Source organism: Cyprinus carpio, chromosome A23, assembly GCF_018340385.1.
Source record: "Cyprinus carpio isolate SPL01 chromosome A23, ASM1834038v1, whole genome shotgun sequence".
Lineage (NCBI taxonomy): Eukaryota > Metazoa > Chordata > Actinopteri > Cypriniformes > Cyprinidae > Cyprinus > Cyprinus carpio.
In genome coordinates this window covers 23,965,253-23,985,099 of record NC_056594.1, presented here as the reverse complement: position 1 = coordinate 23,985,099, position 19,847 = coordinate 23,965,253, and the positions used below count along the sequence as shown (strand labels likewise).

At 33.9% G+C, this 19,847-nt stretch overlaps 1 protein-coding gene across 1 annotated transcript; it reads left to right on the top strand.

Moving 5' to 3' along the window:
• The first annotated feature begins 5,541 nt into the window (after positions 1-5,541).
• On the top strand, positions 5,542-16,621 carry LOC109057749 (growth hormone-releasing hormone receptor-like). The gene is made up of 10 exons (XM_042713746.1): positions 5,542-5,545; positions 5,630-5,721; positions 6,866-6,963; positions 7,221-7,353; positions 8,426-8,579; positions 10,666-10,726; positions 11,221-11,290; positions 11,381-11,472; positions 13,728-13,857; positions 16,520-16,621. The coding sequence occupies exons 1-10, from the start codon at positions 5,542-5,544 to the stop codon at positions 16,619-16,621; spliced, it is 936 nt and encodes a 311-aa protein (XP_042569680.1).
• Positions 16,622-19,847: the final 3,226 nt, after the last annotated feature.

The following is a 19,847-nucleotide window of genomic DNA, read 5'->3' as shown; positions in this document are numbered from 1 at the left end:
ATCATGCCTCACATATACACACTGCGTACATGCTCCGCCCCTACCTTCACACAACCCTAGAGAGAAGAGAGAAGAGAGAATTCCCTTGAGCAGCAGCAGCTGCAACAAGATGAACCCATAATTATGATTATTTTACTTATAATATTGCTTTTAAAATAAGACTAGAAGACAAGATGAGACAAGAAGACTCCCTACAGCCTATATTTACCTGCAAGAAGAGTTTAAATTAATCAAGAAAAAATTTTAAAATAAGACTAGAAGACAAGATGAGACAAGAAGACTCCCTACAGACAAACTAGCTACGGAGAGCAAGCCCAAAGGGCCACACAGAAGAGAAGCAAACTCTCAAACCTCGGGACCCTTCCAGACCAAGGTCTCGGTGTCGAAGTTCAATCACAGACTGGAAAAACCTCAGAGAAACAAAGGAGGATCACTTCAAACATCAAGCGTGTATGCACTGGTGGTTATGCTGCCCGCATACCGCCCTCCCATAAGTAAGAGTCCCAGAATTTAAGGAAGGAACATTTGAAACAATCGACAACATTTTATTTATTTATTTATTTACAGGCAGTGTCAATGAGGGTGGTCATTTTGGTCTTGTTTTACAATCTGTGCACTACTGATTTTGATCAATGTCTTAATAGTTTGGATATTTTGATCAATATTTGTATAGTTCACAGAGGAACTATCAAAAACAAACAAAGAGACAGTTATTTGTTTACATTCTAAAACCAGCTATGGCCCCTGCAGATGCTGGCCCCGCCCCTTTGTTTACCCTCAGAAGAGCTCTGAACATTCTAAACGGCTCCACAGGCATAAACAGATTACAGATTACACTGTTTGCTGACTATGACCTCAGTACAATGACCAACCTGCTCTTCTACACTGAAAGCAGCTCTTTATGGCATACAGCTTTCTGACAGCACTTCACCTTCACCACAAAAAAAGGGAACTGCAAAGCCAGACAGATCATGGCGTTGAAGATACTAAAGGGATGAGGAATCAAGAATTTTATCTCTGAATTTATACCATAATGGCACTGTCATGATCCAAGGCTGGAGCCTGCACCATTTATAGTGGACTTTATACAAATGAACAAGCAGGCACAGCTTAATACAAGTTTCATACAGGATCATAAAGATATAGGTAAAAATTATCCTCCTGTAAAAGACATTCAAAAGAAGACAACAACTATAACAGCCTTAATTCAATCCCCCATGTCAAAAATGAAAGAGAAATTTTTACTCCTAGAGATAGATATGGTGGAACTAAAATAAATAATAAAATCGTTTAATGCACAGCTAGCCGTGCATTATCCCTTACATATATATGGTTATAAAATGATTAATACATTTCCTAAGAAACATTTTCTAAGATTTTTGTATGTGAATTTTGAGTAAATGTTATGTAGAAATCAGTTCTCTTTTCATTTCAGCAACTTTACTATAAATTATTTATGGAATATTATGAACTATTGGTACCACATGTTTACCACATTGGGGGTTTAATAGTTTATGAAAGGCTGTTAAAAATCTATATTTGTTAAATAGGGATAACCCTGTGCTGCTTCTGTAATATCTGGACCTGTTACTTTGAGCCACTGAAATACTGGTTTCTTGAACCTTTTTGAACAATAAAATTTCCCTGAATATTTCCAGCACAAAGGCAGCGTTTTCTGAGAATAACCCATGAGACTTTGATTGCGATTGTTTTCAAAAGCTGCTAGAGATCATAGTAACATTTTAACCTGCATAAACTCACATTGAAGGTTTTGATTGGAAACACTCTGAATCAGTGCTGTGATTGCATGTACATAATTAATGCATGTGTTTGTGCATACAGTATGTATGCTTAAATGGTTTTTGACAAGGGCTACTTCATTAATAGCCAGAGGAAACAATCATTTGAAATGAAACGGTGTATTTTTTTAAATTGCAGATTGATTGAAAAGAAGAAATTTCACCTTTCTGCTAATGCAGTCAGAATTAATGTTTTTCTGTGCTGTTAATACCATTACAATTTCAATCTTTTTTAGCACATGCTCTCTCTGTGTTTGGAAAGTGGGTCAGGATTGCATATGCAATTGATTGTAATTATTATTATTATTTTTATTTTTTTTGCCTGAGTGTCTGAAGATGAATCTTTAAGTGTTGTGTTATAAGGTAGACCTGCATTTTTATGCACAACTCACACATTTAATTTTCTCTCTTGGCAGGTGTTGTCTAGTTTGCATCCTGAGTGTGTTATCTATCATTGGCAAGAGATGAACAGCGATGTCTCAGAGAGATCACAGATCTTGGGAACCTCAGCAGCTCCTCAGGTAGAAATAAACAGACTCCCATGATGAGATTTTTAAACTTAGGGTGTGAGAAGCATGCTAAATAGCACTGAGTTTCAACTGAGAGCAAATGGAGACTTTTGTTAAGGCATTATGCTTCCCAGATTTTTCTCCTCAGAAACTGTGTTCTACAATCAGAAGCCAGAGAGCTCAGTATAAACTCAAACATCTCTCAGATTTATCCAGGACTATTATATGACTATTCAAAAATTTGGGGTCAGTAAGATTTTTAAATGTGCTCACCAGGGCTGCATTTTTTTGATCAAAAATTTACTAAAATATTGTAAAATATCATTACATTTTATATGAACTGTTTTCTATTTGAATATATTTTAAAATGCAACTTATTCCTGTGATGTAAAGCTGAATTTTCAGCATCATTATTTCAGTCTTCAGTGTCACATGATCCTTCAGAAATCATTTTAATATGATGATTTGCTGATCAAGAAACATGTCTGATTATTATCAATGCTGAAAACAGTTGTGCTGCTTAATGTTTTTGTGAAAACCATGATACATTTTTTTCAGGATTCTTTGATCAATAGAAAGTTCAAATAACCAGCATTTATTTGAAACAGAAATCTATCGTAACATTATAAATGTCTGCGCTGACATTTTTAAACAATTAAATGAATTCTTGTTGAATAAAAGTATAACATTTTTCACAAAATGGAAATTCAGCTACTGTAAAAGAATTTACTATATTTTTTTATTTCTGTATTATTTCTAAAATCAATATTTTAAACCATAACATCATCAGTAATTTCTCCTGTCAAGCGTTGTAACTTTTTGACTTTTAAACTCTAACTTTAAATGACATGAAAACAGGTCACAAACCCATGAGATGTCATTTAAAATAAATCACATTTGCATAGCATTTAAAACTGCCATAAGCTGTCAGTGGTGACATTCAGGGACAGAGTTTAGTACAAGATCAGACTCATTGTAATGCAGCGCCTTGCGTTTGAGTTTCCCAGTGGATCCCAGAAGTGAAGTCGTGTCTGGCAGCAGCTTTGCAGGGGATTCGCATGCACAGATGTACTTGTGCCAATCCAACATGGCAAACTGGACATTTATATAGCAAATTCTAGCTGTAACATGCCACAGATAGCCTGTCAGATGGTGCTTGAATGCATGGGTATTTACTGTTTAAACATGCTCTTTGTGTGTGTGTGTGTGTGTGTGTGTGTGTGTGTGTGTGTGTGTGTGTGTGTGTGTGTGTGTGTTGTGAAGGTTGTCTGCCAGTATGGGATTCAGTAGTGTGTTGGCCCAGGGCTGCAGTGGGTGAGACGATCCACTTGCCCTGTCCTGCTGTTTTCTCTGTCATCAAGAACAACACGGGTACGACACACCACCACACGGTCCACATCAGACGTGTGCATGATTCAAAACTGAATTTAAAAGTTCAGTACATGAATGTGAATTAGGTAAAAGTGGCAAACAGGATGCATCATTGTAATCTGAATTTAAATTGAAATTCATAGATAAATAGGCTTGAAAAAAAAGAAACTGATGTACCAGGATTATATGATAAATGTTTTAATATAAATTATTCACGCACATTATTATTTTATTAATAACCAACATTTGAGATAAAACATTGGATTGTATTAATAACAATCTAAGAGCTAAGTTGATGTAGCAATATTATTTGATTAATTAAAATGCTAAAAAAAAATGTAACATGGAGTATCCATGCATGTTGTTATTATATTAATAACCAACATTTTAGATAACAGCTCACACAGCAATATTTGTTCAGTTAAAATATTTAATTTTGAATTAAAACATTGGATCATATTAATAACCAATTTAAGATTTTTCCAATGTGAATTATCCATGCACATTATTATATGTAATTACATTAAAACATTGACTTGTAACACTTGAGATGTAACAATTCATATAACAGTATTATCTGATAAATAAAAATATTAAATTTTTCATTATGCCTTATCCATGCTTGTTTTTAATTATAGGCCTACAGCATTAGATTAAAACATTGCATTTTTTTTTTAATAAACAACATTTGAGATGCTATCTAGAGAAATTTCTATCAATTTCCCCATATTTGTACATCTACTTAATAAATTAACTTTAATTTAATGGACCATTTTTATTAGTTGAAAATGATTAAAAAGAATGTGGTCATTATGTGATGCTGTTTGGCAAAATTAAAACATTTTTTCGACTGGCGGTGGAAGCACTTAATGAAATACACAGAACAGAAACATAATTGGACAAATTGTTTATATAAAAATCCCTTGAAATGTCTGAAACAGAATGACATATTGGTCGACTGTTTGGATTTCAGAAATAGAAATGTTTCTATCTACTGAATAGAAAGAGAGTTTGCTCAACCCTACTCCATACATGCATTTCCACATTAACAGCTTCTGCGAGCAAATCATGTTGGCTTCAGTCTGTGGGCTTTAACTGTACACATCTACCTTGAGAATATGAATTGAAACCTCAAATGGTAAAATGCACGGCCTCAATTTCAAGGCTGTGTAAGTTTGATCAAAAAAGGCTTTCCTATTTGCAGTAACTTTTCTTAGTCTCCACAGATCCAGCAGTATAACAAACTAAACCTGGTCTAAGCTCGACCAACCAACACTGCATTCAAATCTGAAAGCTCTCAAATGAAACTGTGCTGCTGCAGTTTAGTCTGATGGCAACTCAAGCAGCGCTCCATCCTTGTATCTCTGTCTAGTGTAGAAAAGGAAACTTCATTTCACATTCAGATTTAGCACAAGCTAATTTTATGCATTGCATCTCATTCTCTAAAGAGAAAAAGTCAATACAAACCACATGAAATGCCAGCTTGCGTTTATTCGTTTATTTTGAAAGGTGCCAGTGACCGTATTAGCATATTTAAACCTTTTTTTTTTGAAAAGCTTGCAGAGAATGCCTTGCGTTATCAGTTTAAATAAAAGAACTGCTCTCTGAGCCCTTTGTCACTTTAATCAGACTGATAAGCTTTTTTTTTTGCACTACAATCTTTATCTGCACTGTTTGTTCACCTAACTGGTTTGCACTCTATCTGCCATCTGCCTTGCACTGCGTTATTTAACTTTATTTTTATTTTATTTTTTACATGCCCTTATTTGAGAGTATTTTACGCAATTTTATCATTTTTAGGCTCTACTGTTAGTGTTATCTGTATGCATCATGCATGGGTCAAGAGTGGCAATTTCAAGACCATGGGTCTGAGAGTAACGCAATTTCAATTCTCTGTATGTATGTTTGATTATTGTCATTGACCTTTTGACCTTTAATTGATTACTCCAGGTATAGTGAGTCGTAACTGCACGGCTGGCGGCTGGTCACATCTGTTCCCTCCTTACCATGAGGCCTGCAGTGTTGAAGATGAAATCCCAGAGGTCAGACATACTCTGAAATTCATACTCATATATATTTGATAATTATTTCCAGTTTATCCATACACATTTGCTTAAATGTCTTGCTTTTAAGGTTGTTCTTCCTAGAAAAAGACCCCAGTAATCTCACACGTGGCTGCTCAGTTTCAGAAGAATGTCTCAAAATGCTCTCAGATTTGTAAAGACACAGTCAAGAATCTCAATATGAACTCAAACCACATGATCTGAGCTCGCTTTGGTATTTACATTTATGTTGAAATAAATAAATGTAGTTAATTTATAAATAGATTAATACATTAATTGTAACGTAATTACTAAATTAATACATATTTCATAATATTAATAATAATTACTAAATAATTTTAGTGACTGAATTTAAATCTAGTAACATTTATTCAACTCAATATTACTTATACTATATTTTATATTTAATTTAATCATAATATTATTGTTTTTTTTTTCTCCAAAGCTTAAAATGTCAAATTTGAATGGTTTATTTGAATTTTATTATTTATTTTTTTTCTGAATACACAGGTTTAAGCTTTCACAATTATGTCTGTCTGCCACAATTCTCACTTATGGTTTATAGTTGGCTTATAGTTTTTCATTTTATGATGAAATAAGTACACGTAGTTAATATAGAAATAAATGAATACATTAATTGTACCTAAATTACTTCATTTTAATCTAGTAACATTTATTAAGTTATTTTTTATATTTAATGTTTAATATTAACATTTTTTTTAGTCGTGTCAATTCAGGTCACCTTTAGTTATAAAGCGCTTTCTACAATACAGATTGTTTCAAAGCAACTTTAGAGTAATAAACAAGAAAATTGTCTTTGGTGATGCAAAAAGCAGCTCTAAAAAGGCAGTAGTAAACTCAAACTAGGAAACTTTTACTTACATTTTTGAAAAAAATTAATATTTAAAATTTATTTTAAGTTTCATTTTGAAAAATCAGTATAAACAAGCTTTAAGCTTTCATAATTATGTCTGTCTGATTCAAATTATTATTCATTCATTCATCATTGGATCAAATAATGATGGATCAATTGGTTGACTGATGTGCACATTTATTGATTTACCTCATGTTTATTGTACATGGTCATTGAGATGTAATTGATTTCTGCTTGTTTGTCCCGCAGGAGTCATATTTTGCCACTGTGAAACTGATCTACACTGTTGGTTATGGAGCATCACTGCTGTCTCTCTCTGTTGCCGTGGCAATACTGCTGCTCCTCAGGTACTGTGCCTTTACAATGCATTCTTATTGATGGACAAAAAAGAAAAATCCAAACATAAACACAGAATCCACTCATGTAACCTAAAAGTTATTGTAAAAAAAAAAAAAGGCCTGCTTTAATATATTTAGTCTCTTTTGTGAGTAATTTTTTTTACATAAACCTGACACTCGCTATACATCCTTAAATAATTTTCAAACATTGGTAACAATTTGTGTTCTTTAAATGAAAGAACTGACCTGTTGTTTGTAATCTGTAGGCGATTACACTGTGCTCGAAACTATATCCACATGCAGCTGTTTTTCACCTTCATCCTGAAATCGGTGGCTGTGTTTATCAAAGATGCTACGCTGTTCTCCAGTGACGACACAGATCACTGCACACTCTCTACAGTGAGTCCATCAGCACCACAGTCCTGACAGCCTTCCCTGTGAAAAGAACTGTACAAACCTGACTGACCTCACACTCTTCACTTGTGACTCAATGGATGTGTGACAGTTTTTTTTTTTTTAAGTCGTCGGGACTGTATTTATATTTGACATTTCTCTTGACTCCATTCACCATCTTGTCAGTTGTCACAATGCATTCTGGGATTGCTTTCTCCATGAAGGATGCATGCGATGCTGCCTGACAACACAAAACTGATGCATGATGCCATAAAATCACAGCCAATCAGAAGATACAGGACAAAAATTGAAAACAACAATTAAATTTACTTATTTAAGTCCCAAAAGCATTAAATTTTAAGATGCACTACAGTTTGGGGGCAGCAAGATTTTTTTTAATGTTTTTGAAAGAAGTGTCTTCATCAAGGCTGAATTTATCTGATCAAAACTACAGTGAAAACTGTAATATTGTGAAATATTATTACAATTTAAATAACTGTTTTCTATTTGAATATATTTTAAAATGTAATTCATTCCTGTGATGCAAAGCTGAATTTTCAGCAGTCATTACTCCAGTCTTCAGTGTCACATGATCCTTCAGAAATCATTCTAATATGCTGATTTGCTGCTTATGAAACAGCTGTGCTGCTTAATATTTTTGTGGAAACCATGATACTTTTTTCAGGATTCTTTGATGAATAGAAAGCAAAAGAACAGCTTTTATTGGAAATATAAATCTTCTGTAAAAATATGTCCTTACTGTGAATTTACTATCAATTTTGATTAATGCGTCTTTGCTGAATAAAAGTTTTCATTAATTAAAAAAAAAAATGTTGTTTGTGTGTATATATATATATATATAACTAGAGTTTATTAGACTCTATTTTGTGCCCTGTTTATGGAAATTTCCTTGATAACTTCCAGCTGCACTTATTTTTCACCTTCCTTTATTTCCTGCTGAGTTTCTGCTCTCTCCATCTGTTTATCTCTTCCTCTCTTTTTTTTTTTTTTTTTTGCCGTCATGCCCTGTTTATCATTCTTAGCATCTCTCTCTATCTCTTCCTCTTTCTCTCCGCAGGCGGTCTGTAAGGCGTCGGTGGTATTTTGTCATTATTGCATCATGACTAATTTCTTCTGGTTGCTGGTTGAAGCCTTGTATCTGAACTTTCTGCTGGTCTCGGCCTTCCCGCGCAGCCGCCGCTGTCTCTGGAGTTTCGCTCTGCTGGGCTGGGGTGAGATGCTCATATCTGTCCCTACAGCCATCTGGCCCTGTCCTCTCCCACACACTTTCCTCTGGCCATCACAAATGTGACCCTAGAGCACAAAACCTTAAGTCACTGTGGTATATTTGTAGCAATAGCCAAAAATACATTGTATAGGTCAAAATTATTGATTTTTCTTTTATGCCAAAAATCAGTAGGATATTAAGAAAAGATCATGTTCCATGAAGATACTGTGTAAATTTCCTTCTGTAAATATATCAAAACTTAATTTTTGTTTAGTAATATGCATTGCTAAGAACTTAATTTAGACAACTTTTAAGGCGATTTTCTCAATATCTAGATTTTTTGCATCCTCAGATTCCAGATTTTCAAATAGTTGTTTCTCGGCCGAATATTGTCCGATCCTAACAAACCATACATCAGCTTATTTATTCAGCTTTCATTTGATATATAAATCTCAGTTTCGAAAAATGGACCCTTATGACTGGTTTTGTGGTCAAGGGTCACAAATGGGGGTTCTTCTACTAGTGTACTGTAGACTATGTGAGTTATTAAAGGAACAAAATGGGAAACAATTAAATTTAGTTTGTTTTCCAGATATTATTTTTGTAATTAAAGGTCTGTTCACACCAAGAATGATAGCTATAAAGATAACTATAACGATGACTATATTAGTGTCCACACCAACATACAATAATATTTTGTTTATTATAAGCATGCTGCAGTTTTGTCTCAGTGCTCAAGCTCTTTTAAAGCAGGATGGATTCTGATTGGCTGTCAGTGTATTTATTGTTTATCAGCTGGAAAAAATGCCAACGGTATCGTTCTTCTGTGTCGTCATAGTTATAGTTGCAGTGTGACCAAAAAATGTTACCAAATGAAATGGCAAAACTAATGACACATCACATCCCAAAGGTTTGTTGAGCAGCAAATCAGCATATTAGAATGATTTCTAAAGGATCATGTGACACTGAAGACTGGAGTAATGATGCTGAAAATTCTGTTTTGCATCATAGGAATAAATTACATTTTCCAAAATTTTCAAATAGAAAACAGTTGTAATCATGTTTTACAATATTACTGTTTTACTTATTTTTTTTGTTTAAATAAATGCGTCCTTAATGAGAATAAAAGACTAAAACATTAAAACATCTTAACCACTCTAATAATTTGAATGAGCGTATATGTACATAAAGATAATGTATGTGTTTTACGATCAGTCTAGGGTTTTATTTTTGCAATAATAACCATTACATTACTGACTGTACATTATGATGTGTATTTCTGAAACCTATTATTTTTCTTATGTTAGCAGCTATTACAGTCTCAGTCGCTCCAATCAGTGAAGTACAGCATGATCCTTCTGTTTCCATTTATATTTCTCTGTGTCTCTCTCCTCTCCTTGTCTCTGTTACCCTGGGAGGGCTGAGAAGTGTCAGAACAACTTATGTGATTGGCATTTCTATCATTTTTTATTTGAGCAGACAACTAAAAGAGCAACGAGTTCAAATGACATTGTCGATGCTCAGTACAGAGATGCACGAAGCATGTGCAAATCACAGTTCTTGTTCTTATACCTGTTCCCGGTTTTATTGTATCACATTTTTGAAGGCTGAATAGGTTGCAAACTGCATTTCATGAAGATATTTAAGAGATCAGTTCCCTCTTTTTTCATTTTTTTTTTTTTTTAGATAGAAAGCACTTAAAAAATGATTTTTTCTTGTGCAAATGTTTAATACTTAATGAACACTGTCTAAATGCTGTATAATTTCCAATAAACGTTTAAGCTTATTTTCATAATTGCTTAAATTATTAATTTAGAATTTTGCCAACTTTTGGTAATTTAACTAAAGGCACTTTATATTTCATGCAGCTTAGCTCTGGTTCTTTTAATGTGCTTCTGTCTGGGTATCACTGAATAAAGTCTGCATCAAAAAGACTTATTCTACATGCAGTGCCATTATCATGATCATCATTGAAAATAATAACTTCTAGGTTTATTATCTGTGCCTTTTTATTATCATGTTATTTTTTATTTTTTTACCCTTTCACTAACGCCTTAATCTCTTTGTCTGTCTCTTGTCTTTTCTTGCAGGCTTTCCCCTGGTCTGCATCATCCTCTGGATCTGCTCTAGACTATATTTTGAGGACACAGAGTAATTGCACATTTTTCTTTACCTTACTTAGTGGTGCTTGTTCATACTAGGGATAGGGATTTGAACAAGATCTTAAAGCCAAGCACGCACTACAAACTCAATCTCATCGCCTTTGCTGTTTTCAGTCGGCAGCTAGTCTGCTACAAGACTTGGGGCTAAGGTAGCAATGGCCCAGAACACCCTGAAAAATGCAGAGCAACACACTAAAACCATTCAGAACACCTTAGCAACCGCATAATCTAAATCTATAGTTTAAATTCAAAAAGATCTATAGTTTAAGTACAACAAAACAGTTCAGAGAAGTTGAATGACTTGATTGACCTTTCACCTGGTCACATGATATTTGAGAGCAGTTGAGTGTTTGTTATTTCACTCTTTAGATCAACAGTTGCTCTGCGTTCACATCAGACAGGAAATTAGTCTTTTAGTGGATTGTGTGAGAGAAGAAATTTGAATCAGCTCTGTCTTATCCAGGCCTCTCTTTTTTTTCTCAGGTGTTGGGACATAAATGAAGATTCTCCTTATTGGTGGATCATCAAGGGTCCCATTGTAGTGTCCATAGGGGTAAGATAAAGCATGAGGACATGGATTAATGAATTTGGCTCACACACAGTTATTTTCAGCTCATATTTTCCTATTTTCCTTCACAACCAGGTGAACTTCTTTCTCTTCATGAACATTATCAGGATTCTGGTGCAGAAACTGAACCCTCGCTTGATCCAGTTCAACAATTCAGCTCAGTACAGGTACAGAAATCAAGGCAACACCACAAACCCATGAGCAGGGATATCAAAAATGGGGCAGTAAATGCATGAGTGGATGTTTTCAATTCATTCTCTATGGGAGCTGAGCAGCAGGTCTGCGTGGAGGATTGTGGGATAGCGTGGCTCAAGTGATGGGAGCCTAACAAATTACTAGGTTCAGTAAATCAACTTTAGTTTTAAATGCATTAGGTATTATGAACTTAAAGGCAATGTTTGTTTATAAATATACTATAGTTCATTGTTAGTTCATTCCAGTTTAGAATGCATGAACTAATGTTAACATATTCATTAAATATTATACTGTAGCAGTGTATACAATTATAGGGTTACTGATATTTTGAATTAGATTTTATTTATTTTTTAAGTATAATTTTTAATTTGAATTCCTTCATGTACTTTTTTCATTTTTATTTAATATTTCTATTTAGATTAAATTTATTTTATATCAATTCTAGTCGTTTTAGATCTTCAGTGTATTTCAGTTAGTTGCCAGGGCAACATTTCTCATATTTGTTGCTAATATAAGTTTTTAATCTAATATTTATGTTAATTACTGAGTTTTACTAACACTGTAATGTAAAAAAATGTTTGGATGTTAACATTAACCAACATTAATAAATGCTGCAAAAATCAAAATTAACTGGTTGCATTAACGTGATATTATTATTTATTATTTATATGACTGAATCAACTGGACAACATTAGTTTACGCCTATGTAAGGTCAGATTATTTAATAATGTCTTATGGTACTGAGTCTATCTGAGTAGACAGGACAGGATGTCATACAAAATTGGCTCTCCGGGGATGTGGTAATGAAATGCATGGAGCGAAACTAAGATGTAAAGCTAAAGCAAACCTCACATGCTGACAGGAATTAGAATCGAGTTCCCAGAATGCCACTGAAGGAGATTGTTGTGGACTCGACACGTCATTGTCACTGATCCTTTGATCATTTTTAGCCACTGCGGCTGATGGAAGTGTGATTGTCTTAAGTGCCGTGCCTTTGTTCTTTCAGTCTCTAAAGCATTTCTACTGTACTTACTTCCCCCCATAGGGACCTGCAGATAGCAGCACTGGTGATTATGACAACTGCTGCAAATAAGATTTCGCTATTTTAGGTATTTTAATAGATAACCCGCAAGCAGAGTTATTTTTGAATTATTATAGCTTGAATGAGCTTTCTTTTATTTATATACACTGGTGATCAAAAGTTTAGAATAATTACGATTTTTTTTATGGTTTTGAAAGAAGTCTCTTAATTGTACTCGAACTGTAATCGATTGTTTTAATAACAACAAAAATCACAATAAACAAATCTTCCGCCGGTTCATATAGCCAAACTGTAGGCTGTTGCTAAGCAACATAATCAAATTTCACTACTGTTTTTACATCCAGGTGTCGGAGGATGATTTCCAGTACATTTCTGCCTGGCACCACTCATACACAATATCTGGAGAGAGATTATGATTATGTGGCCTGTTAATGGTGTTATCATGAAGAGGCTCTTTGTTTTTGCCAAAAATGAGTGTTTTCTGCTGTGGTGTTTATATTCATAATCATACATATGCAGATGTAACATTAAAACTGTGTGCAGTGGGGCTAATATACAAAAAAAAACACAGCGAGTTCATTGAACTGTGAGTGAAATTATAATATATTTAACACTGAGGGACTTCGATAATATTCATATTTAAAGGAATAGCTCACCCAATATGAATAACAAATGTTTTTGCCATTACATTTCAGTGAATAAACTTTCAATTTCACACAAAGTTGACTTCAGAAGACTTATATTGTGTACAAGTTATATAGACTATGTTTATGCAACAGTTCTTTATACAGATTTGTTTTATGAAAAACCACTAAACCTTTGTATTCTATGAAGAAAGAATAGGTTTGGAGTGTGAGAAGATGAACTTTCCCTTTATGCTCAGAATGATGGTTCTATAAATAAATAAAACATTTTTCATTTGTGTTTTAAAACCCGAAATTATGATAATCACTGCAGATACAGTATGTTTACATTCATACATATTCATTTTTATCTGGCTCACATATGAAGAACAATACAAACATAAGAAATTATATTACTGGATGATATAAATACAACATTACTCACTGTATTTATAATGCTTTCTAGATTATTATTTACATCAGTGTGCAAATACAGAGGACACAAATGAATATTAAAGGAACAGTTCACACTAAAATGACACTTTATTTCTCCTCCCCTCAGGCGACTGACCAAGTCCACCCTCCTCCTCATCCCTCTCTTCGGCACTCATTACATGGTCTTCAGCTTTCTCCCAGACTACTTCAACGTGAGCCTGCGGCTTTGCATCGAGCTGTGTCTGGGCTCCTTCCAGGTTATACAGCCCACTATCAGCACAACACAGCCTAAACACAAACACAGCACGCATAAACTTATTAAGGCTGGAATACAAGACACGATTTTTGAACAGATTTTCAGTCTGGCCGTGTTGACACTATAGTTGCCAAAAATCAGAACCAGACTGCAGTTTTCACCACTTGGGAGTTGATACATTTAGTGTGTGATTTACAAACAAATGACTCTTTCTGATTGTTTCTTTTTAGTGAATCAAAAACATGCAGCACAAACAGTATAGTCCAATTCATGAACAAATGAATATTTTCAGTCTGTTCTTTTTATTGAATCAGAAACACACAGGACAAACAGTACAGTCCGATTCACAAACAAATGTCTTGTTTCAATTGGTACTAAAAACATTCAGCGTAACCAGTGTAGTCCGATTAACTAACAAATGATTCTTTTTAAATGGTTCTTTTTAGTGAATCAAAAATATAAAAACCAACCTGTGTAGTTCACAAACAAATGACTTTGAACCAGTTCTTTTTATTCAATAATAACAACACAAAGCACAAACAGTACAGTCCGATTCATGAACAAATGACTCTTTTAAAATGGTTCTTTTTAGTGAATAAAAAACTCACAAAGCAACCAGTGTAGTCTGGTTCACCAATAAATGACTCTTTTAAACCAGTTCTTTTTATTGAATCATAAACATGCAGCACAAAAAATATAGTCCGATTCACAAACAAATGACTCTTTTAAAATTATTATGTTAGTCAATAGTAAACATAGAAAGCAACCAGCGTAGTCTGATTCACAAACTGACTCTTGTCAACCAGTTCTTTTTATTGAATCAAAAACATGTAGCACAAACAATATAGTCCGATTCACAAACAAAAGACTCTTTAAAAATGGTTCTTTTTAGTAAATCTAAAAAGTAAATCTAAAAAACAGTCTGCACAACCAGTGTAGTCTGACTCATGAACAAATGATTATTTTAAAACAGTTCTTTTTAGTAAATCAAAAACATACATAGCAACCAGAGTAGTCTGATTCACAACTTTTAAACCAGTTCTTTTACTGAATTAAAAACATGCAGCGCAACCAATGTAGCCTTATTAACTAGCAAATGACTTTTTTTTTATATGTCACACACTAACAATGAGGCGCATGCTTCTGCAAGATTGTGTTGTGTTCGGTGTGCTATCCCCAGTCGTTTGGTATATGATGGCCAGTTTTTCTCCATTTTTAACCATTTACAAAATCTGAAAGTGTATGATGCCTAGAGTTCTGTTCAGATTTTAAAAGACGTGGTGTATTCCAGCCTTCAGATGAGCTCAGATCAAAACAACCTCAGAGTAGACCTCATACTCACCTTTGATCTGTTCAGACAGAAGATGGACATCGGGGCTTTAGAGATATTACTTCATTAGATAGAACCCTAATTGAGTTTCTTGAAGGGCCGGTGACTAATTTTAAAGATTAATTCCATGCAGGAGGTCGACAAACATAACAAGAAGGCTTTCTTGTAAAGGTTTAATATGATGTCCCTGATGTGTGTTTTTTAGTGCTAATTACTTTCTTTGAAGGCTAACATTGAAGTAGGTCTATGTTATTTATATTGAGTAGTCAGATATGGCAGCTCACCCTGAATGTGCAAAATGACTGACAGACAGAGAAACGGCTCAAGTTTCCAGATCCCAGCTATTTGCTGTTTACAAAGCCTACGGCGGTTCTAGTGACAGGTTTAATCTTAAGACATCTATTTTAGGGTTCTCAGATAGATACCATATATAGCCTGTGTGTGTGTGTGTGTGTGTGTGTGTGTGTGTGTGTGTGTGTGTGTGTGTGTGTGTATATATGTGTGTGTATGTATATTTATAATATATATATACTGTATATACATGCCTTATTGATCTGAAAGTACAGGGACAATTCACTTGAAAATGACAGTTTTGCCATTATTTATTCATCCTTGTATGCTGTATGCAAACCTGTAGGCTGTTATTTTTCTGTGGAACACAACAGTAAAAATATGAAGAGTACAATCTGACACTGACACTGACTTTCTCTTTATTGATTTTCTTAAGGTCTTATTGTGGCGATTCTCTACTGTTTCCTGAACCAGGAGGTGAGTGATTATTATTTAGCCCTCTCACACCATAAAATTACAAAATTTACTACAAAATTCATAATAATGTGCTGAAAGCGAGATTCTTTAAGTGCAATGCTCTTATGCATTTGCGAACTGAAAAAATGCATGCATGTCAGATATCTGGACAAACCGGCTTGTTTACTGTTGATTCTGCAAGTCAGGTTTGTTTTTGAATGGAGATAATCAGTGTTCTCAGAGGCCTAAACAACATTTGTACTCAAAATCTGGCCCAATAAAATCCTTGACAAACATGTTTGCCAGTCTTTATTAATTTGATTAAGAAACCGATTGGGAAATTAACAAGAGGACAGCTTAAAGGCCAATATGCAATTAAGGATAAATAATAATAATGCATTGTATTTCAGTCTTGCATTTAATTAAAGTTATTTTAACAGCCAATATATTAAAGGAACAGTTCACCCAAAAATTAAAACTGGCTGAAAATCTATATCCAAGATGTAGATGAGTTTGTTTCTTCATTGGAACAGATTTGGAGAAATGTAGCATTGCATCACTTGCTTTATATATGTTTGTCTGTCAGGTTCAGAATGAAATACGCTTACGATGGATGCGAAATCAAGAGGGGAGTTACGTTGTCGTCCCTGTTGGAGCCAAAGGAAGTCAGTTGGACACTCCATTCTAGAGTCACTGAAACTCACCAGTGCCTCCATACAGACCTCAACACCTCCAGAAAACAAGAACATCTGATTGAACCCGTTTTATTAAATGCAGATCGTATTGCTCAGTTTGTATGACAACCAATGGCTTAAAGAGCCAGAATATATTTGGGGTACAGTATATCTGTGAATTACACACAATCAAAACAGTTCATTAGAGAGTATGGTCAAATTAGTTTAAAAAATGTGAATACTGAAATTTATCATAGCAAAACTGGTGCTTTTGGTGGGATTCTGGGTGGGTTTAAACAAAGTATGTCCAGATATAGAGAAAAGCCTATAAAAATATACTTCAGTTGCCCTTCAAATTCAGATATTTAATTATTATATTTGTTTATTTCTTTGGGGAAATGTTAAACTGTAAAAGTTTACCCAATAAAAGGCAGTATGGCAGGTTTAATATGTATGTATTTATCTGTATGTAAGTACATGTGTACAGTATTAAAAATAGGGAAATATAAAGATTAATTGTAAGCTTTCATTGATTTCTGAGTGAGATTCAGGTAACTGGGGCAAGTTGTTATATGTTTTATATGTTGTAATTTTGTAGAATTTGTAAGCTACACTTTCTATTGGCAAAAACAGAGGTTTTTATATTTCCTTATCTTTCATTTCACAAGCTGTTTTGTGTTTCATAACTTTATTTCTGTTTGCATTTGAAATGCCTGTAATAGGCAGTTTAATGTCAAGTTCCCGTGTGTGACAACTTACCCCATAGTAAGTCAAAGTAAACAGCTGAGAGAAAAACAGAGGCGTGTCTGTTTATAAGGTGTGTGCAGGTCTTAAAGTGACAGCAGTCTAACAATACTAAACATGCTGCCGCTTGTCATTAAAGGGACAGTTCACCCAGAAATTATAATAATAATCATTATTTACACACTCTTATGTTGTCCCAAACCTGTATTAATTTATTTCTTTTGCTTAACACAAAAGAAGATATTTTGAAGAATGTGGGTAACCAAACAGTTGCTGGTCCCAATTGACTTTAATAGTAGGGAAAAAAATAAAATACTGTGGAAGTCACTGAAGAACTTTAAAATAATTGCTTTAAGAAGAATCAATAATTTATACAATGAAGTGTATATAGTGTTTTATTTATTTGTTCATTTAGTTTCTTGAATACTACTGCTAAATAACCAACTGTAGGGCTACCTGAAAAATAAAGCACTGTTTGTTTTATTTGTATATTATGTGTATTTGTAGTTAGTTTACGTAGGTTGCCTGTACTGCTCAGACAGCTTGCAAAGAATCGTGACAGAATCGTGATTTTCCTGAAAAAAAAAAAAATGTGATATCACTACCCCATAGTGTGAATAACATGCCCTGCAATTTGCTCATCATATGTTCCTGTATCTTTTTTCCTGCAATAACAGTATAAATGATCAAAAGCATCTTTGTAGCAAAGACTGAAAGTAATGTATTTATAAAGACACTGACTTTCAAACTAAACCCACGCTTGAAGCTAAAAGTGTGACAACTAGCCCCGGTTTCTCTTTTCTGCTGGTCGATTCTTTCTTGGTCACTTAAAAATTACTTACGTATTTAAGTGTTGCAGCTGTACCTTAATTTTAACGTAGCATTTGTAACTTGAATGTGTGAGGCTTCTGGTGCCATTCACTTCCAGTTATTTTAGCTGTAGGCCTACTAAAACATTCCCAAATGCTGCTTGACAAACTGGTAGGCCTATTTGTTATGATATTATTTTAATTCTTTATTCTCACCAAATGTGCATTTATATTCTGTTGCCTATAAACAGTTAGTAAAATCATTGTAAACTTATTTTTAATAGAAATATTGTAGTATACTGTATATTTTCCAGCTTTAATACATTCGTTATTTGTTTGTCTGTTTTCACATGCTCTTTGAATGGCCTTAAGTGTATAAAAGCATTAAATCATCAGTGCATTACAGGGATGGAAAATTACCAATTTTATGATGCTCTATCTGTGTAATGGATTTATTCATTTATTTATTAATTTTTTTTCATTTTTTCCCTTTAAAAGTGCAGTTAGCTGATGTTGTCAAGCTGGCGTAATGTTTTTCTCATTGTTTTTCTGATTTTTATTTTGTTGATTTTTCTGCTTTAATGTCTAAAATATAATATATATATTTTTTTAAAGCAGGAAAAATTTACAGAAATGACCAAATGTCCAGGCTTCGGGTATCTTATAAAGACAGCTGGATTTGTCTATAAGTAACACTGACCTCTGCTGGTCAATACATCACACTTCTATTTACTCATCATACTTATTTTAATGAGATTGAAGTCATGTTTAAGGTTTTAAAAGTCCTTATGTTTTTTTTTTTTATTCTTTTGCTTTCTTTCTTCCTTTTTTTTGCGAATAATTAGAACCAAATTTAGGAGCAGACAAAAATTATCCTCATTTATTTATTAATTTTTTATTAAAGCAATTTTTGCATGTTTTCACAAGCATTTTCATCTAATCTGCCACGAGCCCAAACACTGTTGGCCCAATTTTGCATTAAATTTTGAGAAGTAATTTAGATCTAGCAACTAGCACAGGGACGTCCAATTCACTTTAGCAAATTGATTCTTTCAGATGATCAGTTCAGATGAATCGATTCACCGCGAGTCATCCCTTAATTTTTTCTTTTTCGCTTTGATTTTTATTGTTAAAATGTCTTTTAGATTAGTTTATAGCCTGCCCACATTTTAACAATATTTCTACCGTCATTCCTAAAGTTTTATTTCTACAGTCAGGTGATTTACAAATACGTTGTGAATTGTTTCGAAACTAACATTAAAAACAATCGGCTCAGCATTAGTCTGTTAAAAACAACAACCCTAATTATTAGTAATAACTCCTCAATATTGCTCCCTCTTCAGTTTTTATAGTGATTTGTGAATCGCTTGGCGAATCATTCAAAAGAGTCTGTTTATAAGAACGATTCGTTCGCGAGCATTCCTTCAGCACTGAAGCATTATGATGGCGAGGCGTGGCGTTTACAAACTCCTGTGTAATGAGTGGCGTGCCAAAGTAAAAGACGCTTTCCTTTTTTTTCCGAAAAAAGTTAGGAAAGGAAAGCGTCTTGAGAAAACATGGCGGAGTAAGAGAAAGAAACTTTACCGATGCTTCTTCAAAAAGCGAGAAACTCTCCCACCACAGGACATGTAGCGCGATTACACACTTTAAAGCTGTACAAAACTGAAAGTGAGGTATGAGTTTGATT